Raw genomic sequence first — 21,287 nt, 5'->3', positions numbered from 1 at the left:
AATTTTTGGAGATGGAGCCGTGAGCGCCATAAAGTTTGAGGCAGCGCGAATCCACTTTTTAAGTGACGTTTTCGTAGCCGTCGCTGTCGTTGATGCAGTTAAGCTCCCTAAATGTGATGTTTGTTCGGTCGTGAATTGTAATACCTGTCGTAAATTGTAATAATAGTCGTCGTAAGTTGTAGGAGAGAAAATAACGATCTCACATCTAAAGTTTCAACGTCTTATTAAGTTATTTAATACTTTAGGTTAGCCTCTCTTCGTAATCGTTATGTACATGCCTTGTTTTATGTTAGTTTAAATTCTATTTACTGTATTGTAGTGTCTTCACTGTTATTTAGTCCATCTATATATAAATCTTGTTTTGTAAATTGTGTTCAGCTCCCCCCGCCTCGATTAGTTCATAAGCTATTTGCGGGTGGGAAAGTAATGTAATTAGTTATTTTCCAATTTTCAATAAAATTTGTTGTTTTGTTGTTTTTGTTGTTAATACCTGTCGTAAATTGAAATAACAATACTTTGTATTGTCGAGAATTGCAATAAGCAAGCTATCGTAAATTGTATTAACTAGACGTTGTCGAAAATTGTCATCAATCAATCAATCAATCAATCAATCAAAGACTTTATTTAACTTCGAATTTGTTGATAGCAAAAATTGCTAATATCTCCGAAGAAAATAAATCTAAAAAATAATGAAAGTACATCAATAGGTGAAATAAATAGATACATAAAAATTAAACGTTATAGATAAAAATATACATTTATGTGCAGGTAATTTCAGAATTTAACATTGGTCACAAAAAGAACAGCATCCACTATCCAGTTAAACAGTTTTTAGTGCAATTTTGAAGGCAGCAAGAGAAGAAGACACACAGACAAATTGATTGATTGATTGATTGATTGTTATTACAATTCACGACAGCTAGGCTTATTACAAATTACGACGGCGTGTTATTACAATTTACAATAGCTTGGTTATTACAATTCTGGACAACTGCTATTACAATTTATGACAGATGATTACATTTTACGACGTTATTACAATTTACGATAGAACAGTTGTTACACGGGACGATTCGCAACGACGATCTTAGAGCAACACAGCGTTGCAATATTGGAACAATGTTGTGTCCACTCGAAACAGTGTCCCAACAATGTTGCTACAACGCTGTGTTGCGCTAAAAATCGTCGTTGGGAATCGTCTCGTGTAACATCACCCTTAGCCTCTATTCATTTCTCAAAGACCTTGTGCTAGGCGGTCTGGAAAAGGATTCGAAAGTCGGTTAGATGGTGAATGCGAGTGGAATCCGGATTTCTACTGACTCACCATTTTCATTACGTATAATATACACTTAATGTCAGATCCCGAGGGAAACAGTTAGTTTTGTTTTCCCAAGAGTCCTGATGTTTCCCGAGACGAAGTCGAGGGAAACATCGGGACTCGAGGGAAAACAAAACTAACTGTTTCCCTCGGGATCTGACATTAAGTGTATATTGTTATATTCCTAGACTTTCACTTCAACAGCAACGAGAGAATAACCGGAGCGAACCAAAACAGTCGACTCGGTACTTATAGCAACACAAATTTAATTCTCAAAACCGCTGAATGAATGATTTACAAAGTACCTTCCCTACATTATCTGCATCATTTTCCTCTACTAGCTGCTGTTTTTCTTCTGGGAACTTCTTGGATAACTTTTTAAATCGTTGCTTTTTAGCTTGAGGCTTCGTGTTTGTGTTGTTGTGTTCATTCACGAAAAAGAAAACTGACAGGACCTGGCAGTATTTTTCCCGCCTTTTGTCACGCCACTTTCCACCATGCTTTGATCACGTGCTGCAATGTATCCCGAGCGGGGTACATTGCTTAATGTATCACGATCGGGATACATTTGATTTTAGTCAAGGCCATGTGACCAAGAATCAACCAATGGCAGTCCCTGTTTAGTTGAGTGAAAGTCTAGGAATATATGCTTGTTGTTAACCCCTCCAAATTTTAGCCTGCATAGACTGCATAACAGGCGCTTTATGAGCCGAGCGACGCGAACGCGGCATTTTGGGCGAAGCATAACATAACATATAACATAACATAACAACTTTATTTAAGTGTCACGTCTTTAGCTTGACAAAAAAAATAAAATGAGTTTATCATAAAGTGAATTAATAATTCTCTAAAATCTTTAATTTGTAAAAGGTAAAAATTCAAAAGTTAAAAGATTACGGAGTTATCCCAACTCAGATATACAGAAAAATGCTTAAAATATTTGAGCGCGAAAAGAATGCGAAGCGCGAGACGAGGAGAGCACAAAAAAATAAAGCGCCTATTGCCAGTCCATTGTTCTGGCTCTTCCGCCCACCTACGCCCACAAGTATTGGCTGATGGCGGACCCATGAAAACACGATCCATTACTCAAAAATTGTCTCCTTTCTGGCTACCGGAAACACCGACAACAGCATAACACACAGGAAATAACTTCGAGGGCAAAATCACCTTCAATAATGCAAGACTCAGTGCGGCAAAAGTAAGATTTGCTCAGTCAAAGTTTAGTTATGTTCAAACACAGCGGCAGGAAAGATAAGAGGGAAAACGTGTAGTTCAAACCATAGTTAATTGAGTGGAATGGTTATGAAACCCGTCAGACTCCTTTGTTATATGTTTTTGTGGGCCTGAAAGTGCACAACGTTCAAAAGAATTCCTATCATTTTGATTGTATTGACCAATAAAAACGTTGCATTAATTTATTCCGTAACAATTTGCCAACAGAAAACAAAGGATTGTGCACTTTCAGGGTGCTTCCAACATAAACTGCAGCACTGTTGTTTTTATCATTGATGTTTGCCGCTTTTCATAACCAGTCTCCTCTAAACGTGACTATGTTCAAACAAATTCCAAGGTCACGAGCTTATGAGTCAGGCTTTTTTCTAACCTAGTTGGAAGCAATCCAAGAACATCTTTCCTCTTAAGCAATAAATTTAAACATTTCTTTTGTTTTTCTTTTATCCCTGGAACATTTCGAGATAAACGAAACGCAGGCGCTTTATTTTTTTTTCTCCTCTCCTCGTCTCGCGCTTCGCGCAAAATGCAGCGTTCGCGTCGCTTGGCTCATATAAAGCGTCTGTTATGCAGGCTACCCAAATTTTTGCATAAACACTGTAAACATTATCTTCTATTTCTCTTGGGACGACTGTTATGCAAAATGTCAGTGGTGTTAACAACGCTTTGTATGCAGGCAATGTGAAAATGGGGAATTCAAAATAGAAAGCAAAGGTACCTAGAGTGTCGATAAGTTTTAATAAAAGTTAAACAAAAAAGTCACTTTTACACTTTTTTAAGGTCAGTCTGCGAGTACAGTGGTCTTTCCTCGGGATAAAATGTTTCAAAAAGGCGCAATACGAAGTTTATTCCAGTAAATAAGCTAAGTAATATCAGAGATGCGTGTCAAATGCCATATTGAGCCCAGTGTGTTTCACTGCCGCTGAGTTTTTCGCCGCTAAGTTTCTGAGTTCTTTCTCTTTCTCCACTTGGTGTTTCCTTTTCGTAATTCTTCGAATGTACCGTCGGAAATTACTACTTTGAAACGAGTACACGAAAGGGTTCACAGTAGAATGCGTGACAGCCAACAGCGCCAGGCCTGATTCCAGTACTTGAGAATGCTCGAGTACCCCAAAGGAACAGAAAACAAACCATGGAAGCCAACATATATTGAACAGCAGAATAACACTGCCAAGAATTTTTGTGACTCGCTGTCGCGATTGTAGAAGCACTTGGTTTGTTGAAGGACTTTTTTCGCTGTGTTTACGCATCCAAAGATGAATAAAGATTTTTCCAAAAAAATATAGAGTTATAAACATCGGTGTGAAATACATTAGCGTGAAAAGAGTTATCCTGTAAGCAAGAGGAAATTCTCTCTGCGGTAGCGTATTCCAACAGATAAGTTGTTCTGTCTGTTCTGTTTTAAACTCGTAGTTTTGGATAAAATACAAACATGGAACGAGAATGGTAAATGAGAAAGCCCATATGACTGCAAAAATGTATTTGAGTTTACCTTTTGTAAGTCGTGTCCGCCTTTCCATGGGTTTAACGACGCTTAGATATCGATCGTAAGCCAACACAGCCATGGTGTAGATGGAAATTGACGCACTAAACAACACGATTCCATTTAAGACTCCGCAAAGAAGAGTGAATTCGTTTCCTAAACTGATGAGAACCAAAACTTCCAGAATTATATGCATCACACCGATCACTCCAACGATGACATCTCCAACAGCCATGTTGACTATCAGAATATTAGTAAAGTTCTGCAACTTCTTAGTTTTAAGCACGATCGCACATACGAATACATTTCCTACAATGTTAGCGATGAATATAATGGCATAAAGAATGCACAAGATTATTTCCGCTGCGTGAGACAAAGGCATAACTTGATGGCATTTGTAATTCGGCAAGTCACCTCTGCACAATACGACGGTCTACAGGTTCTACCGCCTGCCTTTGTTCAGTATACATTTTTCCTATCCGTTGAAATTCACTAATTACGTATGTAGGGTGCATTCTTGACGTAATGTAAGTTATGAAATAGTGATCGCTAATTTATTCAATAGAGTACTAAAGTGTGACGTCACGCTGTCATGACAACCATTTTTCTGGGTGTAAACAAAACCAGGCTGCAATACGGACGCCATTGTTAATTGAGGTTTCTATTGTTCCAGGGGCGGATCCAGGATTTTTTTTAGGAGGGAGTGCACTCGTCTCTCGCTCTACTTCAACACCAATAAACCACATAGTTCTTTTTTTCGCAGAATACCAGTTGTATTAGAAAACCGCAGGTCATCTCGGGGGAGGGGGTAGGGGGTGCGCACCCCCTGCACCCTCCCCCTAGATCTGCCCCTGTGTTCACTAAATAATCTCGACATATAGGACTTTCTATTCCAGAGAATGAAAAAAACAATGGTTTATGGACTCCACTGTTGTGCTCGATGCAAACGTTTGAAGCTGTACGTGCGATTTTATGGAGAAATTTATGTGTGAGTAGGTGGTCGATCCCCACAATGAAAGGCCACAAAGGTCACGAACATGCATTGCTTTGCTCCGGAATGTAACCATCATTCGGAATCGCATGCTTGCCAGTTCTTTCTGTTTCCAAATCCAGAGAAGAACAAGCAAGAATATGTCGCAGTCTAAAAATTCAAGGTAGGACAAGACAAGACAAGGTAATTTATTTAACTCAGCTCAGTTTTATAGATGATACAGATATTAAATAACAACAATAGTGATATGTAAATAGGGAGTAATGAGCGATGCCGGCTTCGAGTGAGTGAGTTTTGATCCTATAAAAGGCTAATCTAGTGGAAGAACCCAATAAAAGACAATTTTTTACAGCACTGAAAAGACTTTCTCTATGTTAAATTTATTTCTTCATAAGCTAAGGTAGATAACTAATAAGCCATTTTCGAGTTCTCCCGGGCCTCTCTCTCAAAACGAGGGTAGGTGCTCAGCCTTTGATATGGAAATCATTTTTCCTTCTCATGCAAATAAAACTCATTTTCACAAGAAAGGTTGTGCACCTAGCCTCATTTTGAAAGTGAGAGTTTTTGGAACTCGGAAGTGGCCTATTCGAATTGATTTCTTAAGGACTTTACTAATTCACCCTTGGGGAGCAAGGGTGTCGCAGTGGTGAGAGCACTTACCTCCCTCCAATATGGTCTGGGTTCAACTGTTCAAAGTTTTTTTTGGTCGTCAGTCAAACTAACGGAATTTCAATATCTTTTCTAACATTGGCAAAACTCCATTGGCTTCGCTAGGTGAAGTGGCTAACGCTTCGCCAAGACAAACGCCTCCTACATGTCTTGGATTCCCCACCCCAATCCCCCCTAGAGTCTGCTTAGTACCTCCCTGCCAGCCCCGTACGTTCGGGTGAGCGTGGATAGGTTTCCCATTTTCTCTTAGGGACTTTAAGGTGATGTTACTCGCGACTCACAACGACGATTTTTAGTGCAACATAGTATTACAACACGGTTGCAAAATCGTTTTGAATGGTTGCAACATTGTTCCAACATTGCGACGATGTGCTGCCCTTGAAATCGTCGTTTCGAATCGTCTCGTGTTAAGATCGGCAACAACGCGACGGCAACGAGAACGACCAAAAAAAAAACAAACAATGGGTTTAATAAGCAAAACAGCAACTTCGCACGTGCGTCACGCCTTTCACATTTCTTTGCCGCTTTTGCATTACTACAACGTGAAAATGCCTCATTTCACGTTTAATGGAGAACGTAAAGAAGCAATGACGAAACTTTATTTGTCTCTCTGAACTTGGACATGGTCCCTTGGACTTCAACTTCAGGAGGGTTCGTCAAGATTTGACAAAGTAAGTCGGAGAGTCGTTTTAAAGACTGAAAGAACGAAAAGAACGTTAATTCACTTTTCAAGCGACGTTCTCGTTGCCGTCGCGTCTTTGGATTCTTCGAATTGTATTGCCATTTGGTTTCCTGTGGAGTACATGTCCGTTATCTGTACATAGCCGGTTCTCCTCTTTTCCGCTAGTGACAAGAAAATTCTAAAGGAAATAAACGACAGTGTTTGAAACAAATATTTACGTTGCTAAGGACAACTCGAGAAGTTTCGTCACTTTTTTAATACTTGGAATTGTATATACCCTAAAAATGACAAAGTTAGTACTTCATTGCTAGGCTGGCAGCGTAACATCAATCTATACGGTATCTGTACATATATATAGTACCAGTAACTCATAATTTTTTCTAGAAAAGTTGAATTCTAACAGTAAGGTATATTCTTCATTAGAGAACGTGACTATTAACGACAAGAAGCTTCTGGAAATAGCGTTGTGACGCCACGCGGAATTCTTGTGGCACATGGCACAGCCACAATTCCGGGGTCCAAGTTCTCGCGTCAACTACTTTATGCCAGTTTCTTTAGGATGACGTTCTTCATTAGAGAACGTGACTATTAACGACAAGAAGCTTCTGGAAATAGCGTTGTGACGCCACGCGGAATTCTTGTGGCAAATGGCACAGCCACAATTTCGGGGTCCAAGTTCTCGCGTCAACTACTTTATGCCAGTTTCTTTAGGATGACGTTAAGGAAGCCTCATCCTAGAAATGTTGGTTGTTTGTCATTTGCATGGGCAAACCGGTTGGTTCCCAGTTTGGGGCAAATGTTATGCATAAGTCAAGACTGGTAAATTTCGTCCGGGAAACGCGATTACCACATGTATAAATCAGTTCCGTTTACCGAAAATTTTACGGCCGCTTAGGCCTGGGACTGGTACAAATATGGCTTTGAAGAAACGGAACCTCGAATCTCCGTTTGGAACACTGACTCAGTCCGGATAAACAGGACTACCTTTTCACAGTACTAGCGTGTTTTTAGATGTTCCGTTACCCCCGGAAATTTTCCGCTGGAACGACCCAAAAAGGTGTGTTCCATTTAGTTTCCAACCGAATTTCTGCAAACTTTTTGTAAATGGTAAACAACCAGAGTTATATTCTGTGTGGTGTGGTTCCCTGGGAGGTTAAGCAATGACGACGCTGACGTGAACGAGGACGGCCAAAAACAGCAGGTTTAGATTGGCAAAACAATCGATACAGCCTGTTAGAATTCATCCCTAGAAAACAAATGCCAAACATTCAGGAAACATTTGACGAATTGAACGAGATGGAATAAGCGCGATTAAGTTTGAAACAGCGCGACTTCACTTTTTAAGGGACGTTTTCGTAGCAGTCTCCGTTTTTGTTGCTTAAAAGGGAGCAACGAGAACGGGAAAAAAAACAATTGGTTTAAAGTGTAAAAAAAAAAAAACAATTTTGGACTTGGATCACGCGTTTTTGTACATTTCTAAGCCGTCGTTGCACGACTACATCGTGAAAATGCCTAATTTCACGTTTTGTCGAGGATGGGAACACACAAAAAAACAACTTTCTTGTACTTTTCCTAAACTTTGATACAGTCCTTTAGAATTCAACTCCACAAAAATTTGCCAACGAACATTTGCCAAATTTTTGGAGATGGAGCCGTGAGCGCCATAAAGTTTGAGGCAGCGCGAATCCACTTTTTAAGTGACGTTTTCGTAGCCGTCGCTGTCGTTGATGCAGTTAAGCTCCCTAAATGTGATGTTTGTTCGGTCGTGAATTGTAATACCTGTCGTAAATTGTAATAATAGTCGTCGTAAGTTGTAATACCTGTCGTAAATTGAAATAACAGTACTTTGTATTGTCTACAAGCTATCGTAAATTGTATTAACACGTTGTCGAAAATTGTCATCAATCAATCAATCAATCAATCAATCAAAGACTTAATTTAACTTCGAATTTGTTGATAGCAAAAATTGCTAAATTGCTTGAAGGCAGCAAGAGAAGAAGACACACAGACAAATTGATTGATTGATTGATTGTTATTACAATTCACGACAGCTAGGCTTATTACAAATTACGACGACTTGTTATTACAATTTACGATAGCTTGGTTATTACAATTCTCGACAACTGCTATTACAATTTATGACAGGTATTACATTTTACGACGTTATTACAATTTACGACAGAACAGTTGTTACACGGGACGATTCGCAACGACGATCTTAGAGCAACACAGCGTTGCAATATTGGAACAATGTTGTGTCCACTCGAAACAGTGTCCCAACAATGTTGCTACGCTGTGTTGCACTAAAAATCGTCGTTGGGAATCGTCTCGTGTAACATCACCCTTAGCCTCTATTTATTTCTCAAAGACCTTGTGCTAGTCGCTCTGGAAAAGGATTCGGTTAAACGGTGAATGCGATTGGAATCCGGATTTCTACTGACTCACCATTTTCATTACGTATAATGCTTGTTGTTAACCCCTCCAAATTTTAGCCTGCATAGACTGCATAACAGGCGCTTTATGAGCCGAGCGACGCGAACGCGGCATTTTGGGCGAAGCATAACATAACATATAACATAACATAACAACTTTATTTAAGTGTCACGTCTTTAGCTTGACAAAAAAAAATTAAAATGAGTTTATCATAAAGTGTCTTAATAATTCTCTAAAATCTTTAATTTGTAAAAGGTAAAAATTCAAAAGTTAAAAGATTACGGAGTTATCCCCACTGAAAAAAACAGAAAAATGCTTAAAATATTTGAGCGCGAAAAGAATGCGAAGCGCGAGACGAGGAGAGCACAAAAAAATAAAGCGCCTATTGCCAGTCCATTGTTCTGGCTCTTCCGCCCACCTACGCCCACAAGTATTGGCTGATGGCGGACCAATGAAAACACGATCCATTACTCAAAAATTGTCTCCTTTCTGGCTACCGGAAACACCGACAACAGCATAACACACAGGAAATAACTTCGAGGGCAAAATCACCTTCAATAATGCAAGACTCAGTGCGGCAAAAGTAAGATTTGCTCAGTCAAAATTTAGTTATGTTCGAACACAGCGACAGGAAAGATAAGAGGGAAAATGTGTCGTTCAAACCATAGTTAATTGAGTGGAATGGTTATGAAACCCGTCAGACTCCTTTGTTATATGTTTTTGTGGGCCTGAAAGTGCACAACGTTCAAAAGAATTCCTATCATTTTGATTGTATTGACCAATAAAAACGTTGCATTAATTTATTCCGTAACAATTTGCCAACAGAAAACAAAGGATTGTGCACTTTCAGGGTGCTTCCAACATAAACTGCAGCACTGTTGTTTTTATCATTGATGTTTGCCGCTTTTCATAACCAGTCTCCTCTAAACGTGACTATGTTCAAACAAATTCCAAGGTCACGAGCTTATGAGTCAGGCTTTTTTCTAACCTAGTTGGAAGCAATCCAAGAACATCTTTCCTCTTAAGCAATAAATTTAAACATTTCTTTTGTTTTTCTTTTATGCCTGGAACATTTCGAGATAAACGAAACGCAGGCGCTTTATTTTTTTTTCTCCTCTCCTCGTCTCGCGCTTCGCGCAAAATGCAGCGTTCGCGTCGCTTGGCTCATATAAAGCGTCTGTTATGCAGGCTACCCAAATTTTTGCATAAACACTGTAAACATTATCTTCTATTTCTCTTGGGACGACTGTTATGCAGAATGTCGGTGGTGTTAACAACGCTTTGTATGCGGGCAATGTGAAAATGGGGAATTCAAAATAGAAAGCAAAGGTACCTTAAGTGTCGATAAGTTTTAATAAAAGTTAAACAAAAAAGTCACTTTTACACTTCTTTAAGGTCAGTCTGCGAGTACAGTGGTCTTTCCTCGGGATAAAATGTTTCAAAAAGGCGCAATACGAAGTTTATTCCAGTAAATAAGCTAAGTAATATCAGAGATGCGAGTCAAATGCCATATTGAGCCCAGTGTGTTTCACTGCCGCTGAGTTTTTCGCCGCTAAGTTTCTGAGTTCTTTCTCTTTCTCCACTTGGTGTTTCCTTTTCGTAATTCTTCGAATGTGCCGTCGGAAATTACTACTTTGAAACGAGTACACGAAAGGGTTCACAGTAGAATGCGTGACAGCCAACAGCGCCAGGCCTGATTCCAGTACTTGAGAATGCTCGAGTACCCCAAAGGAACAGAAAACAAACCATGGAAGCCAACATATATTGAAAAGCAGAATAACACTGCCAAGAATTTTTGTGACTCGCTGTCGCGATTGTAGAAGCACTTGGTTTGTTGATGGACTTTTTTCGCTGTGTTTACGTATCCAAAGATGAATAAAGATTTTTCCAAAAAAATATAGAGTTATAAACATCGGTGTGAAATACATTAGCGTGAAAAGAGTTATCCTGTAAGCAAGAGGAAATTCTCTCTGCGGTAGCGTATTCCAACAGATAAGTTGTTCTGTCTGTTCTGTTTTAAACTCGTAGTTTTGGATAAAATACAAACATGGAACGAGAATGGCAAACGAGAAAGCCCATATGACTGCAAAAATGTATTTGAGTTTACCTTTTGTAAGTCGTGAACGCCTTTCCATCGGTTTAACGACGCTTAAGTATCGATCGTAAGCCAACACAGCCATGGTGTAGATGGAAATTGACGCACTAAACAACACGATTCCATTTAAGACTCCGCAAAGAAGAGTGAATTCGTTTCCTGAACTGATGAGAACCAAAACTTCCAGAATTATATGCATCACACCGATCACTCCAACGATGACATCTCCAACAGCCATGTTGACTATCAGAATATTAGTAAAGTTCTGCAACTTCTTAGTTTTAAGCACGATCGCACATACGAATACATTTCCTACAATGTTAGCGATGAATATAATGGCAAAAAGAATGCAAAGTATTATTTCCTCAGCATGAGACAAAGGCATATTAACTTGATGGAAGTTGAAATTCCGTAAGTGACCTCTGCAAAATACGACGGTCTACAGGTTCTACCGCCTGCCTGTGTTCAGTATATATTTTTCCTATCCGTTGAAATTGACTAATTACGTATGTAGGGTGCATTCTTGACGTAATGGAAGTTATGAAATAGTGATTGCTAATTTGGTGGCTTAAAATATTTCAATATAATGCCGTGTTTATGAATAATATTGCTCTCCCTTTGAAGGAACCATATTGATACTATTTTTGCCAACTTAGCAAGAATAAACTCGTATGCAGTACAAACACTGGCTCCCGTTTTTTCTGCCAAACTGTAACCCCTTTTTTTTTCATTTCTCATCAGTGGGAACTGACTGGGTACCAACTTTCATCGGTTTTCTCTGAGTACAGCTTAATTCACTAAAGTAGTTTAAAGGGAAAATTAGGTGTTAATATTCGCAATTTGACTTACAGTTTATACAGGTATTCTGCATTTGAACTGGGAGTCACGTGGTCTGCTATTGGGCAACATGTGTCGCCCAGCCAAAATTGGCCTTAAAGTCGTTTTAATGTTTGTAAAAGAAGAAAGAACACAAATGCGGTAACAAATTGACCAGAAATTTTATTATTTTGGATAATTTTTTATGACCTGATATACTTATCAATATACGATTTAATATATTAGAGTTAATAATTGCATCGCTTTCTCTAGCCTGATTCTCAGACGTCCGAGGTCGTTCGCAGTCCCTTCGGCAATCGAAGGGACCGCGAACGACCTCGGACGTCTGAGAACCAGGCTAGAGAAAGCGATGTATAACTCTAATATATTAAATCGTATATTGTAATTATTATTGTAATTATTAATTATTCTGTAATTTGTTTTGACGCGCAAAAGGAAAAGCGTTTATTGAGAAACAACACGTTTAAATTAAAGGTGTGAGTGTTTTCAAGAGTAATTTGGCATGAAAATTTGGCTCTTGTTATCTACGGAGAAGACGGTAACACTGGTATTTCGGACTTAGTGCGGAGAATACATGTATATAAAATCGAATATTAATGAAAGAAAAGTCATCGGGAGAAGTGGTCCGACATTAAAGCATATAAATGAGCCACTGAGGCGGACTTATCATACATGAATGCGCCAAGAAAGCGGCTTTTATAATGGAGAAAACGGGTGATTTTGGCGCAGCAGAGTGACTAAAATCGTCATTTCGGATGTAAAAATTTAAGATGACGCCTTTAACATTATAGAGCGGATTCTTTAAGTTAAAGGATTAACCTATCACTCCAGCTAAATTTTAAGTAAAATAAATGAAAATTAGGTGCAGACTTTTAACATTGAAAATCAGGCTTTTACAGAATTTTCAGTATTTTGGCACTGCAAGCTTTCTCGGTGCAGTCAGGGCATGCCCGTCAAAAATAAACTCTGACTTTCTGAAGCCATAGCAGTTGTTGACACTTGAGAGTCAATGTTTATTTAGGGTGAATACTGATGTGATTTTTTAAGTACCTGGGTGCTAATTTTATCTCTGTTTATTAATACCTTTTGAAGAAAAGAGCGTTTCGGCCAGTATGGGCGACAAGGGAAAGCCGTGGTTTTTGTGTTCTGTATGAAGCCAGACAAGGGCTTTTAAAAGGCTTCATTGTGAAAGTCGAAAGTTTCCTTTTTTGTAACTTTCTAAACGGAGAAGTTTTTTTAAAAGAAGATAAAATATAATTGTTAAAACCACTGCTGACGCAGGCACAACCGCATAGTCGCAAAAATAAGCATTAAAAGGACATTGACGAAACGCTTGCGTTCAGGTCGTTTTCACGGTGAAACAGGGATTTTTATATTTGCGCTTGGCTGCGGCGCTAGTAAAACCCAGTTTTTGTTAGAATCGCGAACTAAACTGAACTGAACTGAATAACTTTATAAATGTGTCAAGTCACTATCCGGCCACATGTTATGTATCTTATCCTACTAATCAATGACAGCCAAATATTTAAAATTCAAATTACTTGAAATATAACAATATACTCGGAAATATTTACAATACTGTGGTCAAGTCTCTCTCGTCCCTGAACTTTTGGCCAGGAGTAGCTTATACTAACAAGCGAAAACTGGAGGCTTTACATCGAATGAGTACACAACTGATTAACTGTGTGAATAGAAACAAGAAGATATTTTTGGGAGTTTCAACTTACGCTATTTTTCATTGAGATACAGCAAACAAGGCAATTTAAAAAAAAATTGTACATTGTATAAAATAAGGAATAAAGGACTATTTCAGCGTATAAACTCACTCTATAACTGGTAAAATGGGGTTGACAGACCTGCGCGGCTCCTGCTGTGTGACCGTTGTGTTGTTATAAGCCTTTACAGTTTTGCTTTAACAAGCATGTCTTTAAGCGACTTTCCTTTTCTATAAGAGATCAAGGGAGGTTCCTTGAATATCTCTCTGAGTAGTGGCTGGTTTCATTTCAATGGGAAAGACTATCTCCAGACTCACGGAACTGCTATGGGCACGAAAATGGCAGTAGCTTTTGCCAACATTTTTATGGCAACAATAGAAAAGGAGATCTTAAAACAAAGCAGAAGGAAACCACTAACGTGGAAAAGGTTTATTGACGACATATTCTCTTTGTGGGACACAAACAAAGAAGATATAGATCTTTTCATTGAGCAAGCCAATTCTTTTCATCCTACAATCAAGTTCACTGCTGAAATATCACAAATTGAAACCACATTCTTGGACACGACAGTCTATAAGGGAGAGAGATTTGAGAAAGAAAGAATTCTCGACGTGCGCACACATTTTAAATCTACTGAAACGTTTCAGTACACTAACTTTAACAGTTGCCACCCACCAGGAGTTAAAAAAGGTTTTGTCAAAGGAGAGGCTCTTAGACTTCTAAGAACTAACTCTTCTAAAGTCATATTTGACAAGAATATTAAAAACTTTAAAACACGCCTTATCTCGAGAGGCTACCCAGAGAGTATGGTAGAAAAGATCCTCTCAGAAGTTAAATATGCAGATAGAGCGACAGCTCTGACACAAAAACAGAAAGCGCAAAAAATACTTTTACCCTTTGTCACGCAATTTCAACCGTCATTACCAGGTTTGAAAAACATACTAATGGAAAAATGGCATTTAATAGAAAACCAGCCACTACTCAGAGAGATATTCAAGGAACCTCCCTTGATCTCTTATAGAAAAGGAAAGTCGCTTAAAGACATGCTTGTTAAAGCAAAACTGTAAAGGCTTATAACAACACAACGGTCACACAGCAGGAGCCGCGCAGGTCTGTCAACCCCATTTTACCATGAAGGCGCGAATTGTGATCTCCTGTTTCAGTTAATCATAAGCCATGGGTAGATTCAATCTACCCTTAGCCTAATTTGCATAATTTTTTTTGGTGAGCAAAGCCCGTCATGTCACTCAATGGCTGCAGTCCGGGTTCGTGGTTAAACAAGTTAAAGAGATCTGCACCACTGAAACAAATCAAAGTCAGCAGTTTTTGTTGTGAAACACTGTTTGCTCTGTAAAGTATCATTTAGCCTGCATAGCTGGCGGTATTGTGTGGGTGCGAGATTAAAGTTGTGGCGGCGGAGCCGTGTTCCAAAAAAAGGGAGTAGGGACGAGGCGGTTGAAATACACGAAGGTGAGGTGATCGCGAAACGCGAGTGACTGGTGACGAAGCGCATGGAACCATGGGAACGAGAAAAAGAAGAGAGGCAAAGCGACGTCTTGCCCGTTTTCTCCTTCCCGCCTTCCTTTGCGCACATGGAAAGAAATACGTCTTGGTACGAGGCAAGGCACTGAGCATATTTGTATGCATAATATGATACTCTCCCGAGGAAGTCTCCTGCCCGGTTAAGGTGGCGCGCTTACCAGCATTAGTAAATTGTTAGTCAAGTCTCCTCCTATTTACACAGATGATTCCCGTCAAATATCTTATTTAAAATTATAGCCAAAAATCCTGAAATAACGTTATTGAAGGATCATGAAAAACTATTGTAAAAGTTTATTCAGAACTGTAACAAAAATGGTAAAAAGGTAATCAGGAAATATTGTAAAAAAAGTGTTGAGTACATGCATGCAGTGGATAGCTGAAAAGCGAATGTCATAGCCATTTAACCATGATTCTATTCTAAAGTTCAAGACGTCAGCTGTGTTATGATTAAAATCTTTATTTCCACTGAGATAGATATTAACAGTTTAACCAAGATCTTGGTTTAACTAACTGTTACAAAAAAGCATAATTATATATCCTTACTTATTAAGTTACGTATACATGCAACTTAGCCGGATCTAACCGATTACAATTTCTGCCGTTTTTGTTCACTAGTCCTTCTTATCTTATAAACTTTCGTGTCTGCTCTCTAAAGAACGAAAAATCCGTTAAAACCCGAAACAGTTAGACGAGGTTTAACTTATATTTGCCCACAACTAATATCGCCTCTGAGGTCATCAAAATTGATGTGACCCCATCCTCCACTGCTGAAGTCCACTAACTTGACACGTGCTGTTCGACCAACAAAGGCTTGAACATCCCAGAATTTGCGAGACATTGTTTCAGAACATGAACCAGTAGAACTTTTGACAACCTGAAAACGAGAAACATATTTGAACTTCTTGTACGCAACGCAACCACTCCTGAACTGTTGACAAGCTTAAGTGAGTATAAAGGAACATAAAATGTCCTCCTGTGAATCACTAGTTGTTGCACCTATTGTGATATTACCCACCGTGTTTGAAATTAAAATGAAAAAATATTCCTGCCCCACAACCAAACTACAAAACTAAAAGCAATTCTGAAAGACTGTCTTACTTGGTCATCAACGATCAACTCAGCACGAACTGTCTTTATGTCACAGCCTCCTCCAATCTTGAATGAGATCCGTTTGCCAACGATCTTAAAGAACGGGGAAACAAGAGTTCCTTGGGGACCATCTCCCTGAAGTGCCCCAGGGGTTGCTGCCTTGGATGGCCTGTTTTCGGCCCCTCCGATCCACCAGTCACCCTGCTGTTTGGCTGGTTGTCCTCTTTTGCGAGCTGTTGGGTTATCACCGTAGGTAGGTTGATTGTTAAATGCTGTTCCAGTCTTTTTCCAACCATGTAAGCCCGCTTCGAAGTCGAAGTTGCAAGCTTTAGAAGAAACAATAAGAATTTTTGAATGATGCTGTACAGAAATAAACATACATCGATTTCACCAACTGAGTTAAGCTAGGTACAACAAAAATTATACCGGTTTTAAGTGTAAAGAATATAACTCAGGGGCGGATCTAGGGGGAGGGTGCAGGGAGTGCGCACCAAACCCCCCCCCCCCCCTCGAGATGACCTGCGGTTTTCTAATACAACTGGTATTCTGCAAAAAAAAAAAACTATGTGGTTTATTGGTGTTGAAGTAGAGCAAGAGACGAGTGCACCCCCTCCTAAAAAAAATCCTGGATCCGCCGCTGTAACTTCAACTTAAACCATACCCCGCAAGTAACAATATAAACTTCAAAACTACTCTTCTATTAAAACAGACCCACATATTAATTTACTTTAAATCAACGAAACTATTATAATACATCACCACAGAACAAACTGAATTTTCAAAATCATAAAACTTATTTCATAAGTAGAGTCAATTTCGGCTCCAATTAACAACAGTTACTTACAAACATGAATAAAAACGCCAAAGGTAGAGCTAAATATTACGGTAGCGCAGTGAAAACTAAAGAAGACAACAAACAGAAAAACCTTTTTTACTATGCTGCATTCACTAGAGGGCTTAGACGAATGCAACAATATTGATAAAACAGGAAAAAAATTGTGTTTTGTAGACGTGGTTCGTACAATCTTGAAAAGGTCTTGAGTTTTAGTAGTCGTCTTGTCCGTCTTGAAAAGCCCTTGAATTCGGCTAAGGTCCTTAAAAAGTACTTGATTTCTTTATTAGGTCTTGAAAAGTCCTTGAAATTCACTACGTTATCTACGCCTTACGCATTTATTCATCGAGGAAAATCTGGCTAAAACTCACAGGTAACGCAAAAAAATTTAGTGCTTGAACAATATACACTTATTAAAAATGTCAGATCCAAGGGGAAACCGTCAGTTAGTTTTGTTCTCCCGAGAGTCTGTTTCCCGAGACAAAGTCGAGGGAATCATCATATCCTAAATTATCTTTGAAAATAGTATATTTTATAGTTTTTAGCTGTAGAATCTATATTTGTAATTTGCTTTGAGGGCCACAGAGTCATCAGTGTGTTAGGACTACTGTTAAGTGTTTTACCCTCTTTAAATAAAGCCTATTATTATTATTATCATTATTATTATTACTATTATTAGGATTCGAGGGAAAAAAACTAACTGGTTTCCAGAGGGACCTGACATTAAGTGTTTTGTTATAGTTCTAGACTTTCACTTTAACATATGCAGCGACAGGAAATGCCTAGGAACGCCCCTGAGACAAAAAACCGGAGCAAATCAAAACAGTCGACTCGGTTCTTATAAAAAAATACAAATTTAATCCTCAAAACCACTGAATGAATGATGTACTTTCCTTATATTATTGCATCTTTTTCCTCAGTGGCTGCTGTTTCTCCTCAGGGATGGCATGAAAATCGTTGCTTTTTATCTGTTTTAGCTTGAGGCTTTATGTTTGTGTTGTGGACTGTTTTTGTTTTCATCACCGAAATTGAAAACTGGCAGTGTTTTTCCCGCCTTTTGTCCACTTTCCACCATGCTTTGATCACGTGCTGTAATACCCTGCTAGAAGAGTCGCTATCTGAAAGGACATGACTCTGTTCGCAGGGTAGTGCTGTAATGTATCCTGAGCGAATTTCCCGAGCGGAGAGGTACATTTTGATTTTATTCAAGGCCATGGGACCAAGAATCAACCAATGCAGCCCCTGTTTTCTTGAGTGAAAGTCTAAGAATATAACAATATTTTATTTCCCTATCCTTATTTCAAATGCTATATTTCTGTACCTCAGATGCAATTTCAAGCCATACCCAGTCATTTTACAAGGAGGTTAAAGAATGTCGACTTACTGAATAAATCTAAGTCCTTGAAAACTGTAATTTCCTTGGAAGTCCCTTGGAATGTCCTAAAAATTTGTTTGTCTGAAGTTGTACGAACCATGTGTAGAGAATCTAATTTTAAACGGAAACCTCTGAAATTCCATTTCTGCAATTATCGGTAAGAATATGAAAACAGAGTCTTGACAAATGTAGGACCTATCTTCATAATCAATGTCATAATTTGAACTGTTTTGTCGCCTTATGGCTTACACACAGAAAAGTAACGCTAGTAGTTTTTACTTACCACGTTGAAGTGGATGCACTGCGGAAATCTTTTCTTCCAGAGAAGCTAACCTCTTTTGTATCTGACTTAGAGCAGTTTTTATTTCTGCGTCATGGCCCAAGTTGAAGGTGTTTTGGTTCCCTTCGACAATGATTCCTTTTCCATTGTAAAAGGTTGCTGCACTTTTTCCATTAGTGACGACAATGCTGTTAAAAGCGTAAAAAATCGCAAAGAAAGCGACAAAAGAATCTCCAGGTTTCATCATCTGGCAACGAGTGTCTTTTTCAAGAGATGTCTGAGTCGAGATCCTCGTGAATTTATATGCCATTGGAACGACACTGTATACTTTTCTAATTACGAGTTCCGACTTCCAACTTCCGGGGCGTAGTCAGGATTTTTCTATAGGTATGCACATGTTTTTTTAAAGTCACCTCAGCGACCCCTTAGTTCTCCAATAGTATTTTTACTTTCTTTCAGACATTCGCTTCTGTTTTCGGAAAAGATTGATAAGTGCCTCGTATAGAAAAACCACATTGCACAAGCTTGGGCATATTACTGAGTGGTCTGAGGGCTTGCTCCCCCGGGAAAATTTGAAGTTGAGATCTCCTGAAATGCAATGGGATTGCGTCTAGCTTTAGTTTCCTTCTAACAGCGGTGTACACTTTTAGTTACTTTGTGGAATCATTTAGCTTCTAATCAGACAGTTGTTACCTCTTGGATTGTGTCAAACTTTTCAGCTGACCTTCTTCCAGTTTCTTAATCCCAATGTCTCTAGTTTCTTTCAGCAGGAAGTTCAGAGTTTCATTTACAATTCTGCTTGCAATGATTCAGTTTGCTATGGCCAGCCGCCAAAAAAGGTAAAGAGTCCTTATTTTACATCGGTAGCTCGAAATAGTCATCTGACTAACAAAGTGACGGAGGCCGACGGTGCACTTACTACCCCCTCTCCATCATGCCAGTGCTCCGTTTTACGGGTATCTAAAGCTACTTAAGCTACACGGAAAGGAAAGAAGTCGAAAGAGGGATTTGAAGTCACACTCTGGGAATCGAACTCGGAACGTCCCGCACTGAAGGCCACGCACTGCAAACTGCCAAATCCTTCCACTAGCATCTAAATTAAGGTCCGCGTAGTCTTCGCTTGTAAAAAAAGGTACCTTAAAGAAACACTCCCGGCAAGCAAAATTACGGTTGAGTTGCGGCGATTGCGTTTTGCTGTATTTACACTATTTGATCGTTTCTTTTCATGTCTTTTGCTCTCAATTCGGTACAGTGTTTAGGTGATGCACGTGCGTCCCGGGACTTGTGTACGTGCGCTTAGGTAAGCTCTACTTCCCTGATGATCCAATTTTCTGAGTTCCGTCACTTCTGACTTCCGACTTACGACTCCTGAGTTCCATTTTTCCGACATTTTGTACATCTGTCTTAAAAGTAAGGAATCACAACTTACTGAATTCAGTGAATTGCTGTCAAAAAATTGGGTTGGTAGGCCTGCATTGCAAGACTTTCCGTTTGTTACCATTCTTTTTTTTTTTCTAGCGCGGGTAGATTATGCTTTGGAGGATTCTTAGTTTTAACTGAGCCAATGTTCTTGCTGCTGCTTATCTTACATTGGGAGAGGTCATAAACACCTCCGTTTCCGGTGTTCGTGCGTATTGATTTCCTGTGATTTTTAGGTTCCGATAGGTGACTGCGAGCGGTCGTCTTTCTTTCCTTAGAGCCATGCGCATGCAAATTAATGGCCCAGGAGAGATTGGGGCGGGGAGAGTCTTTTCTTTGCTCATGCTCAGGCTTCCGCCCTCGTAGTCCTCGCGGCTTCGGCGATCGCTCCTCATGCGTGCTCTAAATCTACCGTGACTCAACAAAAAAATAATGATAATAAAATAAAATGTACAGTACTCAGTCAAGATCGTTCTTAAAGAGTACACTCTGATTCTAAACTCAGCAGGGGTCATGGCTCCTGCAGTGATCCATGGGTTCATAGATGATATAGGAACCACTAGCATGCGTAGCAAGCGCGTTCCCTGCTGTTTCGGTGCAGAGAAAGACTAATTTTCTGTTTTGACTACGCAAAAAAAATGGAACAACAGCCAAAAAAATGAAAGAGGGGAAAGGTAAGGCGTTTCCCGCCCCATTTTCTTGCCGAGACCATACGGAAACGCTTGCTACGCAGGCTAAGGAACCACAGGATATAAGCTTGCGAGGTAGACAGCACAACATTGAGGGTTTCTTCCCCAAATCGATATTTCAAAGCCTTAATGGCAGGCATTAAAAGGGGAAAGGGAAGGGGGAAATTCCAGCGCACAAGAACGCGAAGGGCGTTCCTGATATGTCAATGTTGCTAGGCTTTGAGTGACATGTGCTGCTGCAATCAAGCTACGGTAAACTGACGGGCAACAAAAACGTGCAACTTGTTTTGTAACATTGCTGCAAAATGCGTTGGATTTATCGGAAAAAATGCCGGTTTCGTTGCATAACTCATTTTTAGCCATTCTTATCACAGTGTTATCAGGCTACAGTATGTTGTTCAGTATACGGTCACTGAACGAACTCTATTTTTCCGGCGCCCCTAGTAATTTTCAGTAGACGAAGTATTCCGAACGGAAACCGAATACCTTTGAAATGCAAGTTTTGGCGGGCTTACAGCTGGAGAAACAGTGAAGAGGGCGCCTTTCTGTTTAGGTGAGCAAGTGGCTAATATTTACGCTGTTTACTGCACAGTAAAACTAGTGCTATT

The 21,287-nt window shown here is 39.4% G+C and overlaps 4 protein-coding genes across 4 annotated transcripts; 1 reads left to right on the top strand and 3 right to left on the bottom strand.

The window, feature by feature from the left end:
- Positions 1-3,420: 3,420 nt before the first annotated feature.
- LOC140934038 (tachykinin-like peptides receptor 86C) lies at positions 3,421-4,266 on the bottom strand. The gene has a single exon (XM_073383720.1). The coding sequence runs from the start codon at positions 4,264-4,266 to the stop codon at positions 3,421-3,423; it is 846 nt and encodes a 281-aa protein (XP_073239821.1).
- A 5,921-nt stretch (positions 4,267-10,187) lies between these two features.
- LOC140934851 (RYamide receptor-like) lies at positions 10,188-11,614 on the bottom strand. Its single transcript, XM_073384414.1, has one exon. The coding sequence runs from the start codon at positions 11,284-11,286 to the stop codon at positions 10,294-10,296; it is 993 nt and encodes a 330-aa protein (XP_073240515.1). The 5' UTR covers positions 11,287-11,614; the 3' UTR covers positions 10,188-10,293.
- Positions 11,615-13,776: 2,162 nt separating this feature from the next.
- Positions 13,777-14,570, top strand: LOC140932987 (uncharacterized). The gene has a single exon (XM_073382493.1). The coding sequence runs from the start codon at positions 13,780-13,782 to the stop codon at positions 14,518-14,520; it is 741 nt and encodes a 246-aa protein (XP_073238594.1). The 5' UTR covers positions 13,777-13,779; the 3' UTR covers positions 14,521-14,570.
- Positions 14,571-15,436: 866 nt separating this feature from the next.
- Positions 15,437-18,896, bottom strand: LOC140935289 (uncharacterized). The gene is made up of 3 exons (XM_073384838.1): positions 18,575-18,896; positions 16,094-16,410; positions 15,437-15,869 (listed from the first exon to the last, which is right to left on the bottom strand). Exons 1-3 carry the CDS (start codon positions 18,879-18,881, stop codon positions 15,696-15,698), a joined length of 798 nt encoding a protein of 265 aa, XP_073240939.1. The 5' UTR covers positions 18,882-18,896; the 3' UTR covers positions 15,437-15,695.
- Positions 18,897-21,287: the final 2,391 nt, after the last annotated feature.

The sequence above is a fragment of the Porites lutea genome, chromosome 4, assembly GCF_958299795.1.
Source record: "Porites lutea chromosome 4, jaPorLute2.1, whole genome shotgun sequence".
Lineage (NCBI taxonomy): Eukaryota > Metazoa > Cnidaria > Anthozoa > Scleractinia > Poritidae > Porites > Porites lutea.
Note: the sequence above shows the minus strand (reverse complement) of the source record. Positions and strands in the feature narration are given on the sequence as shown.